The sequence below is a fragment of the Lagenorhynchus albirostris genome, chromosome 14 (genome assembly GCF_949774975.1).
Source record: "Lagenorhynchus albirostris chromosome 14, mLagAlb1.1, whole genome shotgun sequence".
NCBI classification, from domain to species: Eukaryota; Metazoa; Chordata; class Mammalia; order Artiodactyla; family Delphinidae; genus Lagenorhynchus; species Lagenorhynchus albirostris.
Window position 1 is genome coordinate 16,047,879 of NC_083108.1, and position 22,278 is coordinate 16,070,156.

Here is a 22,278-nt window from a genome sequence, read left to right on the forward strand (position 1 = left end):
CCACTCATGGATCTCACTGTCCAGGGAACTTCGCGTCTCCTGCTGAAGAAGCTGTCTCTGATTCTAATCGGGTAACTGTTACAGCCGGCTGGGTAACTGCCGGCTGCCCTCCTAAAACTGCTCTTTTGGGGGATATTTTCTGTTTAACCAGAAGCCTAACCTAAGGACCTGTAGCTGTCCTGCTGCTTACTTGAAGTACATGGCCTGTAAGGGACTCTTCAAGCCCCAGTCCTACATTTTTTCATTTTTGGTAATGGCCGTCCAGGACAGGCAACCTGCTCTATGCTCATGTTCAGCTGTTCCAAGTGCCAAGTAGCATCACCCCTGTACACTTTGAAGCCTCGCTGAATAGGCAAGTAGCATAGTAACCATGACAAGTATTTCCTGTTTCTAAAGTTTACAAGAACTGGCTGTGTACCATGTATTATTGTCAGGGTAGTACGGTAACTGCTACTAGGTTTTGGTTTTGCTCACACATTCTAGAAACTGTGAAGGGAGACGGATTTTTGCGAATGTTCTTCTGGAACCTAAGGTTTAACACCACCCCTCCCCCCGCCCCTCCTTGTTATCTAGTCCGAAATCTGCAGAGAAGTTTGGTCTGTGGGAATAATGCCACAGCTGGGTATGTTCCTAGCTCAGAACCCGCAGCTGGGATTCCCTCCGTGGCCTCAGGGGCCTGGAGGAGGGAATCAAGGGACTCAAGCGGGTCTGGAAGCTCTTGATTCTTTGAAAGACTGTGGGGAAAACGAGACTTTCTGGGTGAAAGAAGCCATAATTTTTCTCAACGCCAAAAAGGATTTAGCACATTTAGAGGCTGACAGCTGCTGGTCTTCCCTTGTGTGGCCATGACGGTTTTCATTGCCATGTACTAGGTCTGTGGGCCTCTAGAAGGCTGCAGGATCAATTCAGGGCCCATATGCGGACACAGTGCAGCCCACTAAAAAGATGGGGCACTTAGTACATAGAGGAGAGACAACAGCTGGGAATCGGGGAGCATTCTCCAGCCCACTCTGTCTCTTTCCTGATCCTCCCTGGGGCCGCCACTGGCTTGTCCTGAATCACTCTACGTATGTGTCCTTTCCCCTAACAACCTTCATAGGTAGTCGAGGTAGATCTAGAAGCCTTAGGAGTTAAAAGCTGCTCTAAGTGGAAGGTGAGGTTTAAGCCTCACTTCAATGTTTGTATTGTTTCCATGGCAGCAGGTCATAGAACACCAAAGCTAGCGAGGGCCAAGAGGTACACTCCAACCCTCGTTTTACTGTGGAAGAAACAGCCTCAGATCCAGTGACTTCACCAAAGCCATTTCCCATGAGGCAGTGCATCCAGGATAAACACCTGGCTTTTCTGAGGCCCCCTGCTCCATCCATCACCCTGCTCCACTTGCCTTTCACCTCGTCATCCAAGTGCCAGTCTGTTTGGGACATAGCAAGAAACACGAAGAGTGCTCAGAAATGCATGGTGGTATTCAAGAAAAATCATTAGCCTTCCCAATTCCACTTTTCTTATGTTGGCATAGCTCCTAGTTGCATATGTGGAAATCAAGGCTCTCCTCTTGTCGCCCAGCAAACTCTCAGATGCAGGAAAACAAAGATGCCCATATGGGAAAGGAAGACAGTTGCTTTTGTGGACCATGGGAGTTTACCATGAAATGGTCTTATGTGTTAGAATAGCTGGTATTTCTCCTAACATTACACATTACATCCTCCTAACATTACATCCTCCTAACATTACACAACCCTAAGTCCCATTTTGCAAACATTAACTGTATTAACGCCTGTAAAGCGCTTAGAGCAGTGTCTGCTAGGTGTTAAGGGCTACACAGGGCTTGGTGATTATCACTAGTAGTGGTGCTGAGACTTACGTCACCTGAGATGCACAGAAACACAAGCTTCTGGCTTGGGCTCTGGGACTCTGGCTCACCATGTTACCAGGCAAAGATTGCGCTGGTGCACGGAGCCCCTTAGCTCTAGGAAATGGTATTCGTCATGGAAACCCAGTCCTCTCCCAAGAAATCAAATTGGTGTTTTACAAACTCTTTCTTTCCCAGGAAATCAGGCAGGATTATAACCCCAGCTGGCTGAAGATTTCATGCCTCCCAGGAGGGTCTTGAATGGAGAAGGGTTGGTCAAGTGAGGAGGGGGTTTCAGGGTTTGGGGATTCTTTTTTTATTTTTTTGGCTGTGCCACGCTGCTTGTGGGATCTTAGTTCCCCAACCAGGGATCGAACCCGTGCCCTCGGCAGTGAACGCGCAGAGTCCTAACCGCTGGACTGCCAGGGAATTCCCAGGATTGGGGACGTTAGACGTGTGTCCTCCACTTCGTGTTCTTTTAACATTCAAAGCCTTCAGTGAAGCTCCTTTCTGGGCATCCCAGCAACTCCTAAAAATAAACTCAAGTTCTTGAAATGTTCTAGTTTGCCTTTAAGCTTTCTTTGGCTGGAGACCAGGCTATTTTCAGTTTCCCAGCCCCAGGTGGTATGGATTTGCTCTATCGAATGACAAATGACGCTGTGCCCCGTAGTGAGGGCTCAGCAGACACTTAGGAAAGGTTAGCCAGTGGGCGAGGCTGCAGCCAGCCCAGGCTGGCTGGAGAGTGGGGGAACTCCCATTTAAAGATTCCTAGAACCCCAGGGGGAGACTGATGTATAGATAACCATCGAGGGACATGGTGCTATTTGCATCGAGTCCAGATAAGGAACATCTAAAAAGAAACAGGAGTTAAATTGTCCCACGGGAGGACATGGCAGTCTATGGCAGGACTGCCCAGCTGAAGCCAGGAGCTGACGGGCTTACCTCTCCTGGCTCTGGGCGGTTGAATGTGGCCTTTAGAACCATGGCCTTTCCTTTGATCCATCTTTTCACATTTCCCCATCCTCCCACCGCCCACCTTCTGCTTCACGTTCACCTTGCCCCAGGCCCTATCGATCCCTTGTCATTTTGACCAGCTCCCCAGCACCCTGTCCAGGAGCCACGCCCGGTGCCCTTTGTGACACTGTCCTTCAAGCTGATCCCTGCCTGTCGAAGGGCTCCAGGTGAATCTCATGTGCCCTTTCCTTCACCCTTCAGCCATATCCTTTCCTCTAGCATCCAGTAGGAAAGCTTTTAGATGCTGTTAACAGAATAACCAACTACCAGCAGCCTCAAACATATGGACTTTTGTTGTTCCCTTCACAAGAAGTCTAGGGGTAGAAGGCCCTCGGTGTTGATCCAGTGGCTTGAGGATACCTACCAGCTCCCAAGTCCATCCTTTCTGCTCCACCAGCTGTAGTGGGCTTTTCATTCTCGTGCTGGTTGCCTTGTGACTGCAAGTTGATTGCTGCAGCACCAGGCACCACAAGTTCGTCACAGGAAGAAGGAAGGGGGTAGGCAAGGTACCTACCGTGTCTGTGCCTTCTATATAAGGAAAGCAAAGCTTCTCCGGAAGCTCCTTAGTGGAATTCCCCTTACATCATTAGCCAGAACTGACTAATGGCTATGCAGGAGGCTGGGAGCATACGTGGTTTTCCAGCCTCCTCTAGTTGGAGGTGGCAAGGGAGGAGGGGGTCGAGGATCAGCAACGTCTGCCACACCTGTGCGCTCTCATCAGTAGAGAGGTCTCCTGAGACCGCACTGGACTGTCCGAGAATTATCTAAGAACTGATACCTAAGAGAGCACCCTCTGGTTTTTGCACTGCAGGGATTTTTTTTTTTTTTTTTTTTTGCGGTACGCGGGCCTCTCACTGCTGTGGCCTCTCCCATTGTGGAGCACAGGCTCCGGACGCGCAGGCTCAGCGGCCATGGCTCACGGGTGCAGCCGCTCCGCGGCATGTGGAATCTTCCCGGACCGGGGCACGAACCCGTGTCCCCTGCATCGGCAGGCGGACCCTCAACCACTGCACCACCAGGGAAGCCCATGACTGCTTCTTTATCAGCTTCCTCACTAGCTCTGAGGGCAGGACTTGTTATTCTTTGCTGAATTTTTTTAGAACCTTAGCACATAGTAAGGACTCTATTACTGAGTGAATAAACATGAATGAGTACCAGCAGCGGGAGGGGTAGACCAAAGAGTAACACTTCCAAAGCTGGTTTTGAAAGCAGCCTGAAGCTTGAAACTTGACTCTGCTTGCACAACCGTCTCCAACCCCTCCTCTATCCAACATGCCTGATTTTACAACCACATTGTTTCCAGCTGTTAGCCTTTCCAAGAAATTCTGCCCCTAATTGTGTCTCCCGTGGATCCCATGGAAGGTGTGTTGTCTCTTCACCCACCCCGTGATGTGCAGGGTTATCTTCATCATTAGAGGGAGTGTCCTGGATGCCACGAAGTGCATGACACTAATTTCAGTGACTAACAATAGAAGGTGGTATGAGATAAGATCCCTCTTCTCAGATGGCTTATAATCCAGCTGAAGAGACAAGGTGTGTGTGTGGGGGAAGATAAACAGCAGTTCTTGACAAGTTGTGCTAATGGCCAAATGGGTGGAATTTAACAAACAGTCCTGCTCCAGGAGTAAAAGGAAGGTCACCACTGATTCCTTCTCTTCCACTTGATGGATAAGATCCCTGCAGTGCGGGGCTCACAGAACAAGGGAAACGAATGTCAGCGAGTGCCAGGCACTCGACAGGATAGTGCTGACGTGCGTGTGGTTAGCCTTAGAGGAAGAGACGGAGGGTCAGAGAGGCTAAAGAGGTTACATGGAGGGCTTCCCTGGTGGCGCAGTGGTTGAGAGTCCGCCTGCCGACGCAGGGGACACGGGTTCGTGCCCCGGTCCAGGAGGATCCCACATGCCTTGGAGCGGCTGGGCCCGTGAGCCGTGGCCGCTGAGCCTGCGCGTCCAGAGCCTGTGCTCCGCCATGGGAGAGGCCACAACGGTGAGAGGCCCGCGTGCCGCAAAAAAAAAACAAAAAAAAAAAAACCAAAAAGAGGTTACATGGGGTCACAAATGCAATACGTGATTAAGCTGAAGCCCAGGCGGCCAGTCCTGAGTCCACACACCACGATGGGTTTCCGACAAGAGCCCTAAACTCTCCTCCCCCTCACCTGAATAAGGATAATTTTCCTACATAACAAAAGCACCTGAGTCTCGCCACTCACTGTGATGAGAATAGCTGAGCAGCAGGAGAATCGTTTGCTGGAGTTCTTTCATAATGACTTAACTAAGAGATCTCCCGCTGAAAGAAAGGTCTGACTCATTTGAAAGGTGTGAGCCTGTGGTTTCCCTTTCTCTGAGTTGGCCTCCGATGAGGCTGCCCTTGGAACCAATGCTGTGAGCCTCAGCAAGTATGCACTGGACTGTGAAAAGCTCTGCTTTGAGAACGTCCATTGGTTACAATCACATTTTATGGAGTTTCACATCAGCGGTGAACCAATTTGTATGGCTGCTTGCTTGAACCTAACTTCCAAAAGGCCAGCAGTCTTCTATGTTCACTGATGCTTCTCCAGTCCTTAGAACAGCTTGGTATATAGTAGGTGCTCAGTAAATACTCAAGTGGATGAATTTTACATGGTCAAGGATTCGCCATATTTCTTTATGTGTGGAGCTTCACCAGGCTATTTTAAAGTAGGATTTTAGTTTAAAAGGTAGAGAGGGGAGGAATCAGTCTACCTTAGTAGGAACAGGACTCTCCTGTAAGTCAAGGCATGATACACCATGGTTAGGATATATCCCAATGACCAAACCACCCTAATCAAAGCTTACTTCTCCTGTGTTTCATCCTCTCCAGGTGTATCAGCCTACAACTCTGATACGCTAGTTAGCAATAATGGGTGGGTAGCGTCCCAGTTAGTAACACAGTGGCTTTTTGACTGGAGCCCTTTGGAAAAAATTGTCCAGTACCTGGCAGAGAATTCTACACGTGGCAGCTAGTCCTTAAATGTCGGGCACTGATGTTGTGATGATGACAAGATCTTAAAGGGCTGACATAGGTAGTGGAAGCTCAGGCAGGGAGGAAGGCTCAGGAGAGGGTCCTGGTGTTTTTGATCAGATAATCTCCGTACACCTCTCAAATCATGACCAGGAAGCTACCCATGCTTTCTATGCTTTTATGATTTTTTTTGCGGTATGCGGGCCTCTCACTGTTGTGGCCTCTCCCGTTGCGGAGCACAGGCTCCGGACGCGCAGGCTCAGTGGCCATGGCCCACGGGCCCAGCCGCTCCGCGGCACGAACCCGTGTCCCCTGCATCGACTGGCGGACTCTCAACCACTGCGCCACCAGGGAAGCCCTTTGCTTTCTATGCTTTTAATAGTTCAGTAGATTTGTGCTATAGCTCAAAAAAACAAAACAAAACAAAAAACCCAAATTAGCAAACGAAAAGAACATTCTCTACACGTTATAGATGTTCAGGTATAGAGGGGAAACCATGAACACATTAAAGTCCTGGACACTTAAAAAAACAAAAACAAAAAAACAAAACTTATTTACCAGATATTTCTTTTCCCTCTTCCATTTTCATATGATGGAAAAAAATATATAGAGTTCCTTTAGAAACACAGGATGTGAACCAGTAGTGCTTCTGCTTGTGGCTAGAAGTCTCTTAAAAGAGAGTTGTCCCGAAGACAGAAGCAGATGAAAGCTCAAACCCTTTCAAATTTAGAGGTTTAATGGGTGAAGTTGAGTAGATCTGACTCATGCGTGGTGTTCATTCATTTACTGATTCTTTCAAGAAGTGTTTATGGAGCCCGTGCTAGGTGCCAACCACTGTACCGGGCCTTAAACAGCCTAGAATGGGAGCTCCCTGCAGATGGGCATTTTGCCTGTATTGTATCCCATCCCCTGGGATACTTTCTAGCACGTTGGAGGTATTCAATAAATATTTGAATTGATGAATGGTCCTAGCACTCACGGAATTTATAGCACAGGAAACTAAATTTCTTATTCAGCACTTTTATGTCAACCAAATGAGTTAAATGAACATCAGGGTACCTTGCAGGAGAAAAGGAGAGGTGAATCGTTGGCTGCAGGCAGCCTTGGGGAGTGTGGAAAACAGGAGTGGTACACTGTTGTCCTGTTTCCTACTGACGGTGTGTAAAGGGATTGACTGATTTTCACACGTGATTGATGGGAATAAGCATCAGGACCCTGGAGCTACGTGTATTTCAGCTCTACGTTGTCGTGCGCTGGGGGAGAGACTCTCCTCCCCTCTGTAAGCCCAGTCATCGATTCCCGCACATTTGAACGGGGCTGCTTCAAAGCAGGAGTCCTGGTGGCAAAGAAGGAGGTGCTTGTCCCAGATCAGCGATTCCCTTCTCCTTGGCTGGGCATAATTCTCATATGTTTCGAAATAATCAATGAGCTAAAAGTTTCAAGAGGCCAGAATTTAGACTGAGTTTACTTCTTTGAACAATATCCAGTGTCGCGGGACAGTCAGATAGTACTGGCTTCACTCCTCGGAAAGTGAGATTTATTCTGTCCTCCCCCTTTCCTCACTTTCTCTTCCCCTGTCTGTATATCTCTTCCCCCAAACCCAAGAAGTCCTGAACCCCCTACGTCTTGTGGATATGGTTTGCCTGCCGCAGGGCATCTGTCTTAAAGTGGGTGAGGCACGTCAAGATTTTATAACCTTCCTGGGGCCGAAATGATTGGCAGTGCTGAAGGCCAATCACAACTCCATTACTTCATTAGAGGTGGGTTCAAAAGACATGCCTCTTTAGTAATTAACCAGCAAGATGGCCTACTCGGGGGACAAAGTGTGCTCATTGCTGCTTTACAAGCACTGCTTTTTTTTTTTTTTTTTGCGGTACACGGGCCTCTCACTGTTGTGGCCTCTCCCGTTGTGGAGCACAGGCTCCGGATGCGCAGGCCCAGTGGCCATGGCTCACGGGCCCAGCCGCTCCGCGGCATGTGGGATCTTCCCGGACCGGGGCACGAACCCGCATCCCCAGCATCGGCAGGCAGACTCTCAACCACTGCACCCCCAGGGAAGCCCAGCACTGCATATTTTGTTATAGTTATGTGAAATTTCCTTCTGAAAAGATTCACAAGCTCTTGTGACGGTCAAAGAAGTTAACATGTAATTTAACATGTAATTCCATCTTTTTTTCCTGCGAGATGGGCAAGAAATCATTACATGATTGTCAGGAGGCCTTTTGCTTTTAATGGAGAATTTGACCAAGACCCCCTGGAACACGCAGTTGCTTAAACTTTTCTTTAGGATGTCTCTAATAGCTAGAGTTTGGGGATTTGTGTTTAGATCTCAATCATTCCTTCTCATTGTCTGAGATTATAGTCATCAAGGATTAACACTCTTGGGATTGCAGTTATGCCCTGTTGTGGGATCTCCCAGGAACAATTCTACTAATATCACTTTTCATCTTCTAGGTGCAAATTCAGGAAACAGTCAGGGAGCAAATCTCTCTCAGCCGAATGCCAGCTTTCTCAGAGCCTACTGGGGAGGAGTCCACATTTACTATGACCACAATAGATTCCTTCTCCAATTTAGGAGGCATCGACACGAAAAATGCATCATTGGCCCAACACCTGGAGGTAGAAAGGTGTACCCAAGGCCCACGGCACGAAGAAAACCAAGATGGAGAAGACAGCACACCTGGATGTCCCTGGGGAGACCTAGGGTGTGAGCTGAGCATCCCAGAAGCCAATAGTGAAAATATGCCCCGCTGTGAGCCGTCGGCGCGTCTCCCCCAGGAGAACAGCGCTGACCCCGGGGAGCCCCGGGCTCCCTCTCTTGCTTCCCCTGAATTTGTACATACCATCCGCACCTTGGAAACTGCGTGTGCTGGGCCAAGAGACAGAGTAACAGCGTGTGTGCTAGGCCGTCCTGAAGCAGGTGACCAAGAAGCGTGTGATACTGTGAGCTCTCCTGTTGGAGCCCCAGCTGGTAAATATTTGCCTCAAGAAATTTGCTCCGTGGACTTCGAGCTGGCAGGTCAAAGCAAAGCATCTGATCTGTGTTCTTCTGATGACAAGGCACTGGATATTCTTTCTCAGACACAAGGTTCTGAGCCTGCACAGTCTACATACGGAAGCAGCAATGAGAGAACCTCTGCAGTGTTCCCTCTTTTTATCAGTGCTCTCATCTGGAACATTTCCCAGAAAGCCAGTAAAGGTGCCACTGGGGAAAATCTCTGCAAGGTGGAGGGTTCCACCTCCATGTTGGCCTCCATGGTAAAGGCTGGTCAGTGGGGGCTGAGCCCCAGTCACTCAGGTGGGCTCGAGGAAAGACAGCCTCTGTCTTCTGAGAATGACTCTTTGGAATGGTCTAAAGAAGGTGGTGACGAGAACTCTAGCTCCAGTGCCCCGGTCACTGCAGACACACCGGCCAGTCATAGTTCAACAGCGAAGTTTCCTCAGGAGAAGCCAACACCATTAATTGCTAATCTTGAGTGTTTTGAGGTGACTGGGGAGAGTGGGGACACATCCACTGTTACCATTGCCACCAAAGGCCAACCACCCAAATACCTCCCTGTTTCAGTTGCTGGGAACAGCCATGTAGGTGGCCCTGACGAGAGCTCAACTCGGGCACCAGATGACAATTTTTCTCAACTTCCTTCCAACGCACAATCGGGTCATATTTTAAATGGTTCTACAACTGCATCTTCAAAAGGGCTAGCGTGCGTGGCTCCCAGTGGACCAGGAATCCACGTCCACGTTCCTCAGCTCCCAGAGGGAGAGGATTTCTGTAGCAATGCCCCTCTTCAGATTGATAACCAGTCTGGAAAGAGCCAGACCGTGGGCAGAGCAGACACCAGGAGCCTTGAAGAGAATTTCCAAGAAGAAGGAAGTGAAACAACACAGAGTGTCCAGCAGGGTTCTCTTGACGAAAATTTCCAAGAAAGCTTGCCCATGACGTCTGCTGTACCAGGGGAGATAAACCTGGTACTCTTGGACCACTCATCGGCCAACTCCAGGGAGGGAAGGCAACAGAGCTCGGGCTTGGGGACTCGTGTGCCCATGGTGGCTGAATCTATAACGGAAGATGATAGCCAGGCTCTGAGTAATGTTCCGTCTCCCTCTAATACCCTTCTGGGGGAGCCTAAAGAGGGCGGTCCAGGATATTGGGAAGCAGGTAAACGGGTGAAGATTATAACTCTAGAGGCTTCCATTTCAGAAACATGGCCACCAAGACAACTGACAGATTCTAAGTGCGAGGAGTCAGAACCTGGTCTCATCCCTGGTAGGGTCTGGGCTGTATCTGACGTTCTGAAGACTGATGCTGCCGTGCCTGAACTGGACCCCTCTGAGACAGCAGCAGCCTGCAGTCCTCAGGCTGAGTCCGGCTCAGCAATTGCTAATAACAGAGAAATCCACAAAGGTGAAGACCTAGCTGGCCATGCAAACTGGAGTTGTCTTTCCTCCCAGTGTTTGAGCCAACCCAGACTCCTGGAGTCCTCTGTGGACCCTGTAGATGAAAAAGAATTACGTGTCACAGACTTGCTATCAGAGGCTTCCAGAACTGGAAGGAAACAGAAGGAAAATGTTAAGAGTGTAAATCAAAACCAAGAGGAAAGCCAACTCAAGATGGATCGCCCTTCCTTCTTTAAACAGTTCCTGACCTGCCCTGAAATCTTAGAGTCCTCTGTAGATCCCACTGATGAAACAAGTGTGGAGTGGGCCAGGGTGGAAACACCAGAGCCTTCTGAATCCACACTGGGGGCCATCAGCGTGGAGAGTAAATCGAATGATGGAAACTTGGGCCAGAGAGTAGAAGTCCGACCGTCCATCTTTCAAGTTCCGTGCCCCCAGCAAAGTGGGGAAGCCATTCCAAGAGAAAACACCATCAGCCGAGACCAAGGGCACAGCGGGGGAGAGGGGGCGAGACAAAGCCAACGTGACGGAGCGAAGGGGGACGTACGCTCTGCCATTTTGCCTGTCCCGGGTCCTGTCAAAGGTGGGGAAACGACTCCAACGGGACGCGGCAGAAGCCAAATACAAGAAGGCAGTGAGAGGCGCTTAGCGGAGGCTGAACAAAGTAAAAATAACAAAGCAGAATTAGTTTCCCCCACTTTACCTCTTTCTAGCGGTCTTGCAAGAATGACCCCCGCCTCTGGAGTTGATACTCACGGCTCCACAAGTCAAAGTCATGACCTCCCTGAGAATGATTTAGTGGAGCCCAGAAACCATCAGTGTGCGTTTTCTGACTTAAAGGAAAGGGGAGCTATTGAGAGTGAATGTGGGAAACGTGTGCCCCCTTCTAGTGGTCTCACTTGGGGGCTTTTTACTTCATCTCTTGAGGAAAGCATCACAGGCTTATCAAGAAGCCACAAAATTGAGGAACATAAAATAGAGGAGCCCCCAGTTGGGGAAACCAAACCCACAAGCACATCTGGCTCCCCAGCAGCAACACTCATGTCCAGAGAATGTGCATCAGAGAAAGTTCCTAAGATGCTGCAGGACCCCTGCCAGCAGGGCTCCACCCTTGGCCATGGGAAAATGTCAAGGGAGGAGAAGGTCCTCCCTGTGGTGGCCCAAGCTGGCTGCCTCCCCAGGGTCCCTCCAGCAGTGACTGGGTCAGAGGACGTCAAGGGGAAGCAAGAAACCCCAGGGAGTGGACACGTAGCTGAGGGAGTAAAGAAGAAAATTCTGTCCAGGGTGGCCACCCTGAGGCTGAGATTGGAAGAGAAAGAAAACGCCAGAAAGAACTCGATCTTTCTTAAAAAGAGTCCTGAACTCGAAACATCGGTATCACGCACAGATGAGAAAAAAGACTCCAAAAGACCACCTTGCAAAAGCGAAGGGACAGGTGAGGCTGTGTTGCTTCCTATCATTGTTAACGTTTGGGTTTGTTGACCTGATGTCAAGTTCGTGTGTCCACCTGAGCCCTTGCAGTTAAGGTGCGTGTCCACTGGGGAGGCGTCGGATGCTATGGCTGTGACCAGTGGCCTGGCATGTAGGCCCTTGGGTCTCAAACTTGAGCGGCCTCAGGATCCCCTAGAGGACTTGTTAAGACAGGTTGCTGGGCGCAACCCCAGAGTTCCTGATTCCGGAGAAAGTGCATTTCTAACAAGTTCTTGGGTGATGTGCTGGGAGGACCACTGATATAGGCTGCCTTGTAGGTATGCTTAACTGAGGGAGTGTGATTACTATGCCTTTCTGTTTAATTATCCTTCAAAAAAATTTTTAAAAGAAACAAGCATTAATCAGTGTAGCTAATTAGTGTAATTAAATAGACAGAAAAACATTTAGGTACAGTCCAGCAGTCTCCTTTTAATCTTTTTTTTTTTTTCATTTGAAGTGGCTGATTGGATGTTGGGTTTTCTTCCAAATTTGAGTATAAAGTTTCTTTCCAACTTGCCCTCCCCTTTGAGCCGGAAGTCCCCCCCCCGGGTCTCTGTTCCAGGTTTAAGACCACTTGAGGCTCAGAGCCCCGGTAACTGCAGTCAATTCTGACTCGGGGAACCGAGTCAATGCCAAACTCCGTCCCATCACCCAGATTTCAGCCTCTTCTTCCTGAGCTCTTTCCCTTCCCATGAAACCTGGCAGAAGTCAGAAGAGATTGCAGCCAGGTAATGTGCCTGCCTGAGCTGGAGCAGAGCACTGCGGCCCTCCTTAACCCCGGGGGAGAGGCTTTTCCTCTTACCCCAGTGCTTACTGTGTTCCCAGACCTCAGCAAACGGCCCACAGCCCCTGCTGCTGAAAAGATCAAACACGAAACTGCTTTCCGAGTTTTAAAACATATTTAGAGAGAATGAAACCATGTTTTCAAGAGCTCTCAAGTGGTTTCAGCCCAGAGGAAAAAAAATCTTAATTTGGAATTCTTGTCTGTTTCCGTGGGAGAAAGGACCATCCAGGTGCCGTTGGAGGATTTGATCTCCGGAGCTGCCTCTCCAGGCATGAAGGGCTGCGGCCACAGGGAGCACAGCCTTCTGGGGGTGGGGTGGGGAGGAGTTAGGAGTGTGTGTGTGTTGGGATGTTAGGGATGACTTGGATAACTCTGAAAGAAATAGAACTTGAGTAAACTTTTTTTCCACATTCAAAGCTTAGTACAACCAAAGCTTTATAGTCACAGGGGACTTCTCTATCCTTTGCCCTCAACACTTGGGCAGAATATACACCGCAGAGAAACCTAGCTTCCCTCTCGAGCCTCATTTTAGCTCCCTCTGTTTTGTTTTGTTTTTTCCCTCCATCCCACACGGACAGGTGACCTTTCCCAAAGCCCTGAGGCCTCCTGACCAAGCCAGCTTCCTATCCTAGACCCTCATTTAGTTCTGCCCATTTTATGCCTTTCCCTGAATTCCCCTCCCCCAATTTTGTCTTCAGAACTTACAACGGGTTGTGGACAGGGTTGGCAGCCTTAGAAACACTTAGGTGTCAGCAAATCACCCAGGAAGGGCCCTTGAGGAAATATGTCCCAGGTGGGGCAGTGGGCTTGGTCAAGACTCTAGAGAAAGAGCTTGACACCGTGGGCCAGAGCACCTAGCACCGGTAGCTAGGTAGGGCCAGATGAAGTGAAATGAGTTTTGCCGTCAGTAAGGACTTGGTATATTTAATCTTTCTCCCATAATATTGGAGAGCTACTCTCTAATGCAAGAATTTGTTCTTTCTCCCATAATATTGGAGAGCTACTCTCTAATGCAAGAATTTGTTCCCCAAGCGCCCCATTATTACTTCCTGGGAAGCAAACAAGCTTTTCAATACGCACTGTTATCCAAGCCAAGTCTGTTGCCAAGAGACGGGAGGCACATTTAACACAGTAACGATTTCACAGTAGTGGCATCTGAGGCAGCAGAGCCAACAGAGCATCGGTATTGATGACTTTGGGCTTGGCTGTGGATTCTATAACATTTTGTTACCAAAGCTGTGTAATTTTGAAACTCAGTGTGAAATAGACCAACACCACGTTTCCAGTAACCTCTACCTGCCAGATTATTCTGACCACCTGGCTGTGTCAGCCATCCTCCTCTTGTCTAGGCTGCCGCCCAGTGGCTGCCCTGAGTAATTACACATTTACCTGGTGTGCCACCCTCTCGTCCCTTATTTAAAAAGAGCTCAGCCTAACCTCTGGGAATTGTGTATTGCTCCTATTTCATTCAAGTAGACAGTTCTCTTTCGCTAATGAAATTGATGTCCTAATGGATTGCAGTGATGTCCGATATCTTTCTGCAAAGATAACTGTGATCAAGGGGAAAGATGGATGAATATTCTTCAGCAAATGACTTACTGTTGTTGCCTTTTACACCTGGGGGCTTAGCCACATCACTCGGCTAGTCCAGATTTTATTCCACTTCCTAACCCCCAGCTTTACTTTTGACCTGGATCATCTGGTAGTCATCTAAAAGCATCTTTATTTGGCCCAGGTCCTATAGACTTGGTATCTACAACCCCCATCCCTCCCGTCAATTTTTTTAAAGTTTCAAGTTCTGTTTCACTTCGTGCATTGCAGACCTCACTCAGGAATTTTAAGTAATGAAAAGTGGGAGTTTCCTGTTACTGACTTGTTCATTTTCTATCTGTTGAGGAAAGTACCGTCTCCCCTCAGACACCAGATTCCCTCACCCACCAAATGGAGGGTAATGATTATTATCCCTGTCTCTTGGGATTGTAGTGAGAATTAAATGTGATAAAATGGGAAAGTCTCTTGCCCACCCTAAGGCTCTCTGCAATTCTTATAAGAACACTGACCTACAAGTTTCTTGTTTCCAGCTCCAGTATTACTGAAAAAGATCCAGGCTGAGATGTTCCCCGACCACTCTGGAAATGTAAAATTAAGCTGCCAGTTTGCAGAGATTCATGAAGATTCTACTATCTGGTGGATGAAAGATTCAAAGTCGATAGCCCAAGTGCAGAGAAGGTGCGATATCCACCCCCACCCCCACCCCCCGGTTACTTTTCACAGTTGGTTGTTTATTTCACAACATGGTTCTAAAGGAAAATAGTAAATTATAGGAAGTAAAAGGAAGATTGAAGCAGAAACTCCACACCCAAAGTATCCAAGAAGAGTAAGTAACAAAAGGACAGATACCTGGACAGGGAGGATGGTGAAGCGTTCTTGCCTTGCCCCGGCTACCATCACGTTTGGTGGCCTTAGGAAGGCACAAACCTTTCATCACATTTTTTAAAATCAGGGGAACCTGTCCAGTCATCTTCTAGTCTGAGGTCCTGTGGTCCCAAGATTAAAGAGCTCTCTTTTATATGCCCGTGCATTTTGCTGTTCTCATAAATTCCCATTAACCTAACAAAAAGCTAAGAAGGTAAATCAAAAGGAAAAAACAATCCGTGAGGTTACAGAAAAGTGGCATCTACCCAGGGTGGTAAGCTGCCCTCTCTAAGATGGGAAAACCAGTTTATATCTGGGGCCATAGGTTAGAGAAGCTGAAGGGGAGGAGAGGAGAGATGACTGAGCATCATTGCCAAGGATACCCCGTGTGGAACGAACCTTCCTCAAGAGGCTTTCCAGCAATAAATCCTTGCTCGAGTGAACTGGCAAATCAAGCTTTGTCTTTTGCACCTGAGGAGGTGTGACTCATTCTAGAAACAGATGCCCTGGTTCGATGGAAACCAGCCTAACTCAGACAATTCTCAGAAGCTCCTTTCTGCCAAAGGAGGTCCTAGTACAGCTCCCTGAGTCACGGGAGGTGTTCTTAACCCACTAATCTTATCACAGATAGGCTGAAAAAGTGAGAGAAATCAGTTTCCTGTAAAATTAAATCAAATGTCTGCTTGGAACACATCTGGCAATGTTCCAAATGCAACGATGGGAGACGTGAGCTATAGTTTCATGTCTGTAACATCACGCCAGAAATCCAACTAGTTATCTAGTTATCATCTCCCATAACTGTGATTGTAACAAAGCTGCTTTACCTAAAAGGCCATCATTACCTGCTTGTCTTATGCAAGGCTTAAGAATCACAATGAAGAATAAATGGCTTGATCATTACCCTGCTTGTCTTATGCAAGCCTTAAGAATCACAATGAAGAATAAATGGCTTGATTTTTTAAAAAATCAAGGTGGTTCCCTAGAGCTTTATTAAAAAAAAAAGTGCTAATTATTCATTTAAAGTACTTTCCGTAGCCGTCAGCCAAGAAAATGAACCAGCGTTTTTTGCTCTTGATCTAAGCTGAAAATTGGCTCTTGAATCTTTCAGGTCCCTTTTCCATCTGAGGTGTCTTTAGAGAACCTAGCCTCCCTCTAGAAAGTGTGCGACCTTAGTAGGCACGCCATCTACTAATGACGCATGGCCCAGGCCTTTAAGTTCTTGGTGAGGTTGGCTTCATTCTTCTGGGTAACACTGTCTGGCTTAGGCGCACCCATGTGCCCTCCCTGTGCTACCACTGGAGATTTGGGAGTCATAACTCCTTTGATATTAAGTCATTTATATTTCAGGTGGATTTTCAAACGTTATCAAATTTTCACCCCTAATTCCGGTTGCATGTTTCCTTTTTTTTTTTTTTTTTTTTGTGGTACGTGGGCCTCTCACTGTTGTGGCCTCTCCCGTTGCGGAGCACAGGCTCCGGACGTGCAGGCTCAGCGGCCATGGCTCACGGGCCCAGCCGCTCCGCGGCATGTGGGATCCTCCCGGGCCGGGGCACGAACCCGTGTCCCCTGCATCGGCAGGCGGACTCTCAACCACTGCGCCACCAGGGAAGCCCTGCATGTTTCCTTTACATGTCCCTCCAAGAAATCTCTCACTGCCTTGTCAAGATATAGTTATCAAAAAGTTGATCTGTCAAACAAATGTAACAGGAACATGTGACAAAGATCTTCCTTCTCTAACTCATTAAATAATGAGTAAGATGGGAAAGCTGTTTAAAGGAACATCTGAGGAATGGATTTATACAGTTAATCAGGCAAAAGAATGCTGGAATGTTTGCAAATGGATACGAAACTTGTTAATGTTCAACAGGTAATAAACCTTGGGAGTTATCTTTTGTAGGTTTCTGTCCAGGAGAAGTTATAACTGGGTGGGTTCTATTGGGTTGACCAAAAAGTTCGTTCGGGTTTTTCTGTAACATCTTACAAAGATGTTTAAAGAGTAAATAGCAAAGTCCGACAGAGGAGCATCTGCTATAACTAACTTCTCCTTGGGTGAGCCCATTAACCAGTGACACACAAAGGACACTCAATCATCCTTTCACCTTTGTCCCCAGGTTTAGGATACTTTTCCTTAATAGGCTAAATTTCGGAAATTAGGTGTCAGGACACGTGCCTGTGGCTAGGGCAAGGTGAACGTTCTCTGAGGAAACCAAGAAGAAAGTGGTAGCTTGTGCAATGGCTCCAAGAAGATCTCAAGTGGCACCCTTCACTGCTACCTTGGCCGTCAGCACCTCCTTGGTAACCAGGAACCCATCCTCCACTCTGGGGAGAGAGGTGCTTGGGAGTGGCCTGGGCGTTAGAAAGGGCCACTGTCCCCATCGAGTGGGTTGGCTGAAAGCTGAGCACAGATCACATCATTGCTGCCGGACAAGCAGGGAGGGAAGAGCTGGCTGCCATCAGAGGCAGGTTCTCCTTGGTTGGCCGTTGGAAGGACGTCTCCACCCAGGTTGGAAGGTGGGCACCGGGTGCTGGCAGTCCTCATCCCTGCTCCCTGGGGCTGCTGATGGATTCTGGGCTCTTCTGAGAAGCCCCCCGTTTAGATGCCCTTCCCCTCCGGCCGATTGAGTTCTTGGCTGTGTTAACTCCGGTCACACTTGGAGCTTCTTTTGCTTGCACTTGTCTCCCCAGCTACGCTCCACTCCCGTTTGGCCCTTTGTGCATTTGGCCGTTCCTCCCCCTAAAAGCAAAAACCTGTGTCCCTTACAGGGTAAAAGAATACGAAACCGAGCTTTCCCCCTATTGATTCAAAAAGGTGCAAGACCACTTCTTTTCACTTCTCACAGTTTATATGGGTATTTTCTGTGTGTCTATCTCCTCCCAGACTGGAAGACCCTCACGGGTGAAGACTGTGCCTTTGTCCCCATCACCAGATCCCCCGGTACTGGGCACACAGCAGCTGACCCCCGCTGATGGCTCATGGCCACTCCCCAGACTAGACCCCTCAGTCAGGCTTCACGTGACAGGTGTCAGTTGCTACTCATGCACACCCAGGAGGGGATCTTGCTCTTTCCTCTTTCCCAGACGAGGAAACTGAGGGCGAGAGACCAGAGCTCAGCTCAGGATTTGAATCCAGGTCTTTGTGACTCCTCAGCTACCCCTCGTAGAAGAAGGCCTCTGTGGGCCAAGACAGAAAAAGGCCACCGAGATTCTGTGCCAAGCGTCAGGATTTCTTGGCCGGAAGGAACTTGTCACGGGACCATTCTAGTTCAGCCGCCAGCCTTTCTGGCCGATCTTGACTGCCCCTTTCAGGGCCACAAACGCTGTGCTGATCAACAGGCCGCTGGAGGAGGATACGGCACGCCCCCCGCCCCTCCCCCCGGTGTGTCTTGGTATTTGGCAGCCTGTCCAGGAAGTCTTCCCCTTATAACTGGGCTTGTTCACGTCCACTTTCAACCATACATTCAGGATGCGCTTGGAGGAAGTATTATGATTTAGTGGACTGTGTTTTAAGCCACGGGTCCATTCCAGAAGAGGCATGTGTACGTCGGAGGCTTGAAGTCTACTGAAAAGCTGAACGATAACGAAGACTTCTGTTGACTCTGCCAACTGAGATGAATGGATTTTGCTGTTGAATTGTGAAATGAACCAAAACGTACACTGCACACACGTGACCTTGGTGAATGTCTAACAAAATTCACCGTATAGAACAAAACTAGAATACTATTTGAGTATTTTTTTGGCTGCAAAGTAAATTTTCTGTTTGAGACTTTGGAACAAAGATTGTGGCTTTAACTCTAATCTCAATTATCCCCGATTTGAGGGCAGGGATCACACATCACTTAGAGGCAGCTTATCACAGTCAAGAGGAGGGTTCCAGAGTCAGGTTATCTGGTTTAAGTCCTGAGTCTACTCTTATCAGCTGTGTGACCTTAGGCCCCTTGCTTAATCTCACTGTGCCTCTGTTTCCTCTTCTGTGAACTGCGGACAGTAATGGTATTTGTTAGATTGCTCCAAGGATGGCATGGAATAGTCCTTGAAGTGATGGGCACAATGCCTGACACATACCAAGTGCTCAATACACATGAGCCATGACCGTCGTCATTGTCACCACCACGTTTTTCTGTTTAGAGCACAGTCCTGGAACGTGAGATTGGGTGGGCAGACGGATGGATGGTCTTTGCGAGGGGAGCACACTATTAAAGTCTCCAGCCCATGAGTCCTTATATACAACAAAGACCCCCTTTCTGTTGTCTCTTACTGTGTCTGGGTTTGGAACTTTCAGGTTTCCTTTGAGCCCAGGACACCTGGATTAGTAACACAACTGAGGAATTCTGAGCAGAAATGTTAACGAAAGCCCCCAGAATTCACATTTTCCATTCTCTGCTCTACTAATGGCAGTCAAACCTCCCAGGTGTTTCCGTGCATTCATATTGCATAATGAAGGGAGGCTGTGAAGCAAAACCGCGCTGATCGTCTCCTACAAATAAGTTAGCTTTAACAGCTGATCACAATCTTGTCCTTCAGCCAGCCCGTTGGCTGACCTCACGAGGGCAGGGAAGCGTTCGTTTCTTTCTCCTGTTAGAAAAGTGCAACTTCCGAATGATGATGCGTGCCCACGTTCATGTCCCCCACTGCAGAGCAGGAGACAGCTCCACTGTGTCCTTGGCCATCCTTCAAGCCAGTCAGAAGGACCAGGGCCTCTATTCCTGCTGTATCAAGAACGGTTACGGGCAAGTGACTACGGAATTTCACCTCACCACAGAAGGTAAACCTCAGCTTTGCCGTTTCCAGTGAAAACCGCTAGCCCCCACCAGTTCAGAATGCTGCTTTGTACTGAAGGCGTTCTCTTCTCTGTCATCTTCCAGTTCTCAAACAACTTTCAAGTCACCCAGATGTTAAAGGTAAGCAAACCTGAGCTGGACGTCAGAGGAAACGGGTGCATCCTAAAGCATGAAATATAGGCAATGGTAGAAGCAACATTCCCGTCGACTCTTTGAACCAAGTAGGAGAGAGCTCAGGAATGCCTGGGAAACGAATCCATAAGCTATTTCAACCTGACTACAGGGCCTGTGACGAGTGCGTTAGGCTCCAGAGGTCCGGAAGTGAATTATTAAAGAGAGCAGACTGTGCAGTTGTTGGGACCGTGTTGGCGAGGGGGCGGGGGGCACTTTGGGGTTAGACTTTCTCTGTGGAGCACCAGGCTTGCATCCAGCCCGTCTGCACGGGGTTTTTCAACCTCTGGCACGTACACAGCATGGTTGGTTTGTTTGTTTTAAGGGTTTTCTTTTCTCCACATTCTCACCAACACTTGTTATCTCTTATCTTTGTTTTTGAATTTTTTTTTTTATACAGCAGATTCTTATTAGTCATCAGTTTTATACACGTCCGTGTATACACGTCAATCCCAATCTCCCAGTTCATCACACACCCTCACCCCCGCCCGCTTTCCCCACTTGGTGTCCCTACGTTTGTTCTCTACGTCACACGGCATGTTTTGTTTCCCCAGCTGTTTTACTTTTCAGTTCGACTAGCTGAGCAGATTCCCAAAGAGTCAGGTGTCTAGGAGAATAAGTGCATTCGTTTGCATCCTAGTGGAAACGGGAGATGGATTTTTGTGCTTTCCTTTGGCACTTGTGCACTCCTGGTGTAGCAACAAGCTACCAGCTGCCCTTGGACGTTCAGGCTGCCTCTGGGCCACCCACTGAGTCCATGCTGGTCATGTATTTCCTCTTGGGGAAAATTATCCGTCCCCAACACACGAGCCCATCCGCACCCAGTGATCTGCTGCCAAACTTTTAACAACCTGCCAGGAGGTTGGGGAGGCCCTGATTTGTACAGTTTTCCAATTTATGTGGTGCAGATACTCTCATCATGGCCAAGTTTAAACGGCTAGTGTACACTGTATGTGCTGATTTTCTTTTAAGGCAAATAAAAACCCTGAAACCTCTGTGAAAGCAAGACAGTACAGATCGAGATGCAGTAACGTCTAGTAATTAAAGGCGAGGAGCTGGGATCTCGACTTAGAAACGGTCTAGCAAATGCTGTGATATTTATCCAAAACAACAGACTTAAATACCAACTCTTCACAAACCACTCAAATGTTACATGTCTTTAGTGTGTCATGTACTTGTGTAATTTAAAATCCCTCCCTATATCTGTCCCCATCCCCCCAAGAATCTAAATATGCAAAAGAATGTCCTTTCTTATATCGAAAACCAAAATGACCTTCAGAAGGAAGGTTTCTCTGTTTCATCAGCTGCTTAGCATCACTTGGCATCCCATCCCAGATTCCTGCTCTGACCTGGTTAGTTTAGGTTTGCAGAGACTCGTTTCTCAAGGCTTTACCAGTCAGGAATGAGACCCCGGTGAGGATGAGGTACTGGTCACCGCTATTGTAGCCCTGTGACTCTCACCATTGGGTTGGGGTCTAGACCCTGAAGACATCACCTTCTGCCAGCTGCTTCTCCATGAGACTGTGGGTCCAGTTTCAATGGCTCACTGGGCTGGGGAGGCCATACCTTCCTCTGCCTTTCCAGGTACCTTCAGATGAAGAAGTTTCCAATGACCGCTTTATCACCTTTCTTATCTGGAGGAATCTCTCACTAGATATTTTATTTAAATCTCTAGAGGAGGAACATATAACATTTTACAAATTGATCACTAACTAAAAGTCGAATAAAAGCCCCAAGTGAATGATTCAAATAAGGCACAACTTAATGGTGGCACGCGCGGCTTTCAAAGAAAAATTCTAAGATGTATTTTTCTTGCATTGTTTTATCCTGGTTAAGTGGACATTTCTGGAAATTATGGACAGGATTATCGAGGATGGTGGAGTGCATGCATGTCGTGTATTTAGGGAAAATTACTCATCCCCACACATACGCCCATCCCTATACAGTACGGCACTAAAAATATTCCTTTCCATTACTAAGCAGAGAGTCTGGAACAACTTTTGTCTTTAGTTAATTAAATTTGAATTTTAAAATACACAAACTTTTAACTTTCAAGAACAATTGAATTTTAGAAACGTTGGGACTTTTGAAGGAAAACAATGTGGTAAACATAGCTCCGATTTACTGGGCTCTGGTGTACATACATAAAGCATTTCCTGTATTCTCTCAGAGGTCTTGGGGGCAAAATTGTTCATCAGTCATGTAACTAGAATTAAGATTTGGGTTGTATAAGTAGCATTCCCTCTCCATTTCATTACCTAATTCTAAAATTTAACTTAAACTCTACTCTTCTCTATAACTTTCTCATTCTATTACTTAGCTCTTTCACAGATTTCATCCTATCTCCTTTAAAATTTATGTGGGAAAATGTCCCATTCACCTACCTGCTTTCCTGTTCCTCTGCCCCCATTCTCTCTAAA

The 22,278-nt window shown here is 47.8% G+C and overlaps 1 protein-coding gene across 2 annotated transcripts in view; it reads left to right on the forward strand.

Annotated features, from left to right (window-relative positions):
• Positions 1-22,278, forward strand: part of ALPK2 (alpha kinase 2) — a 128,527-nt gene that overhangs the window by 70,706 nt on the left and 35,543 nt on the right. For both annotated transcript variants that reach the window (XM_060121080.1, XM_060121081.1), the window contains exons 5-8: positions 8,297-11,675; positions 14,576-14,723; positions 19,544-19,671; positions 19,772-19,807. In XM_060121080.1, coding sequence (XP_059977063.1) covers positions 8,297-11,675; positions 14,576-14,723; positions 19,544-19,671; positions 19,772-19,807 — 3,691 coding nt within the window. The remainder of the gene's footprint in view (positions 1-8,296; positions 11,676-14,575; positions 14,724-19,543; positions 19,672-19,771; positions 19,808-22,278) is intronic.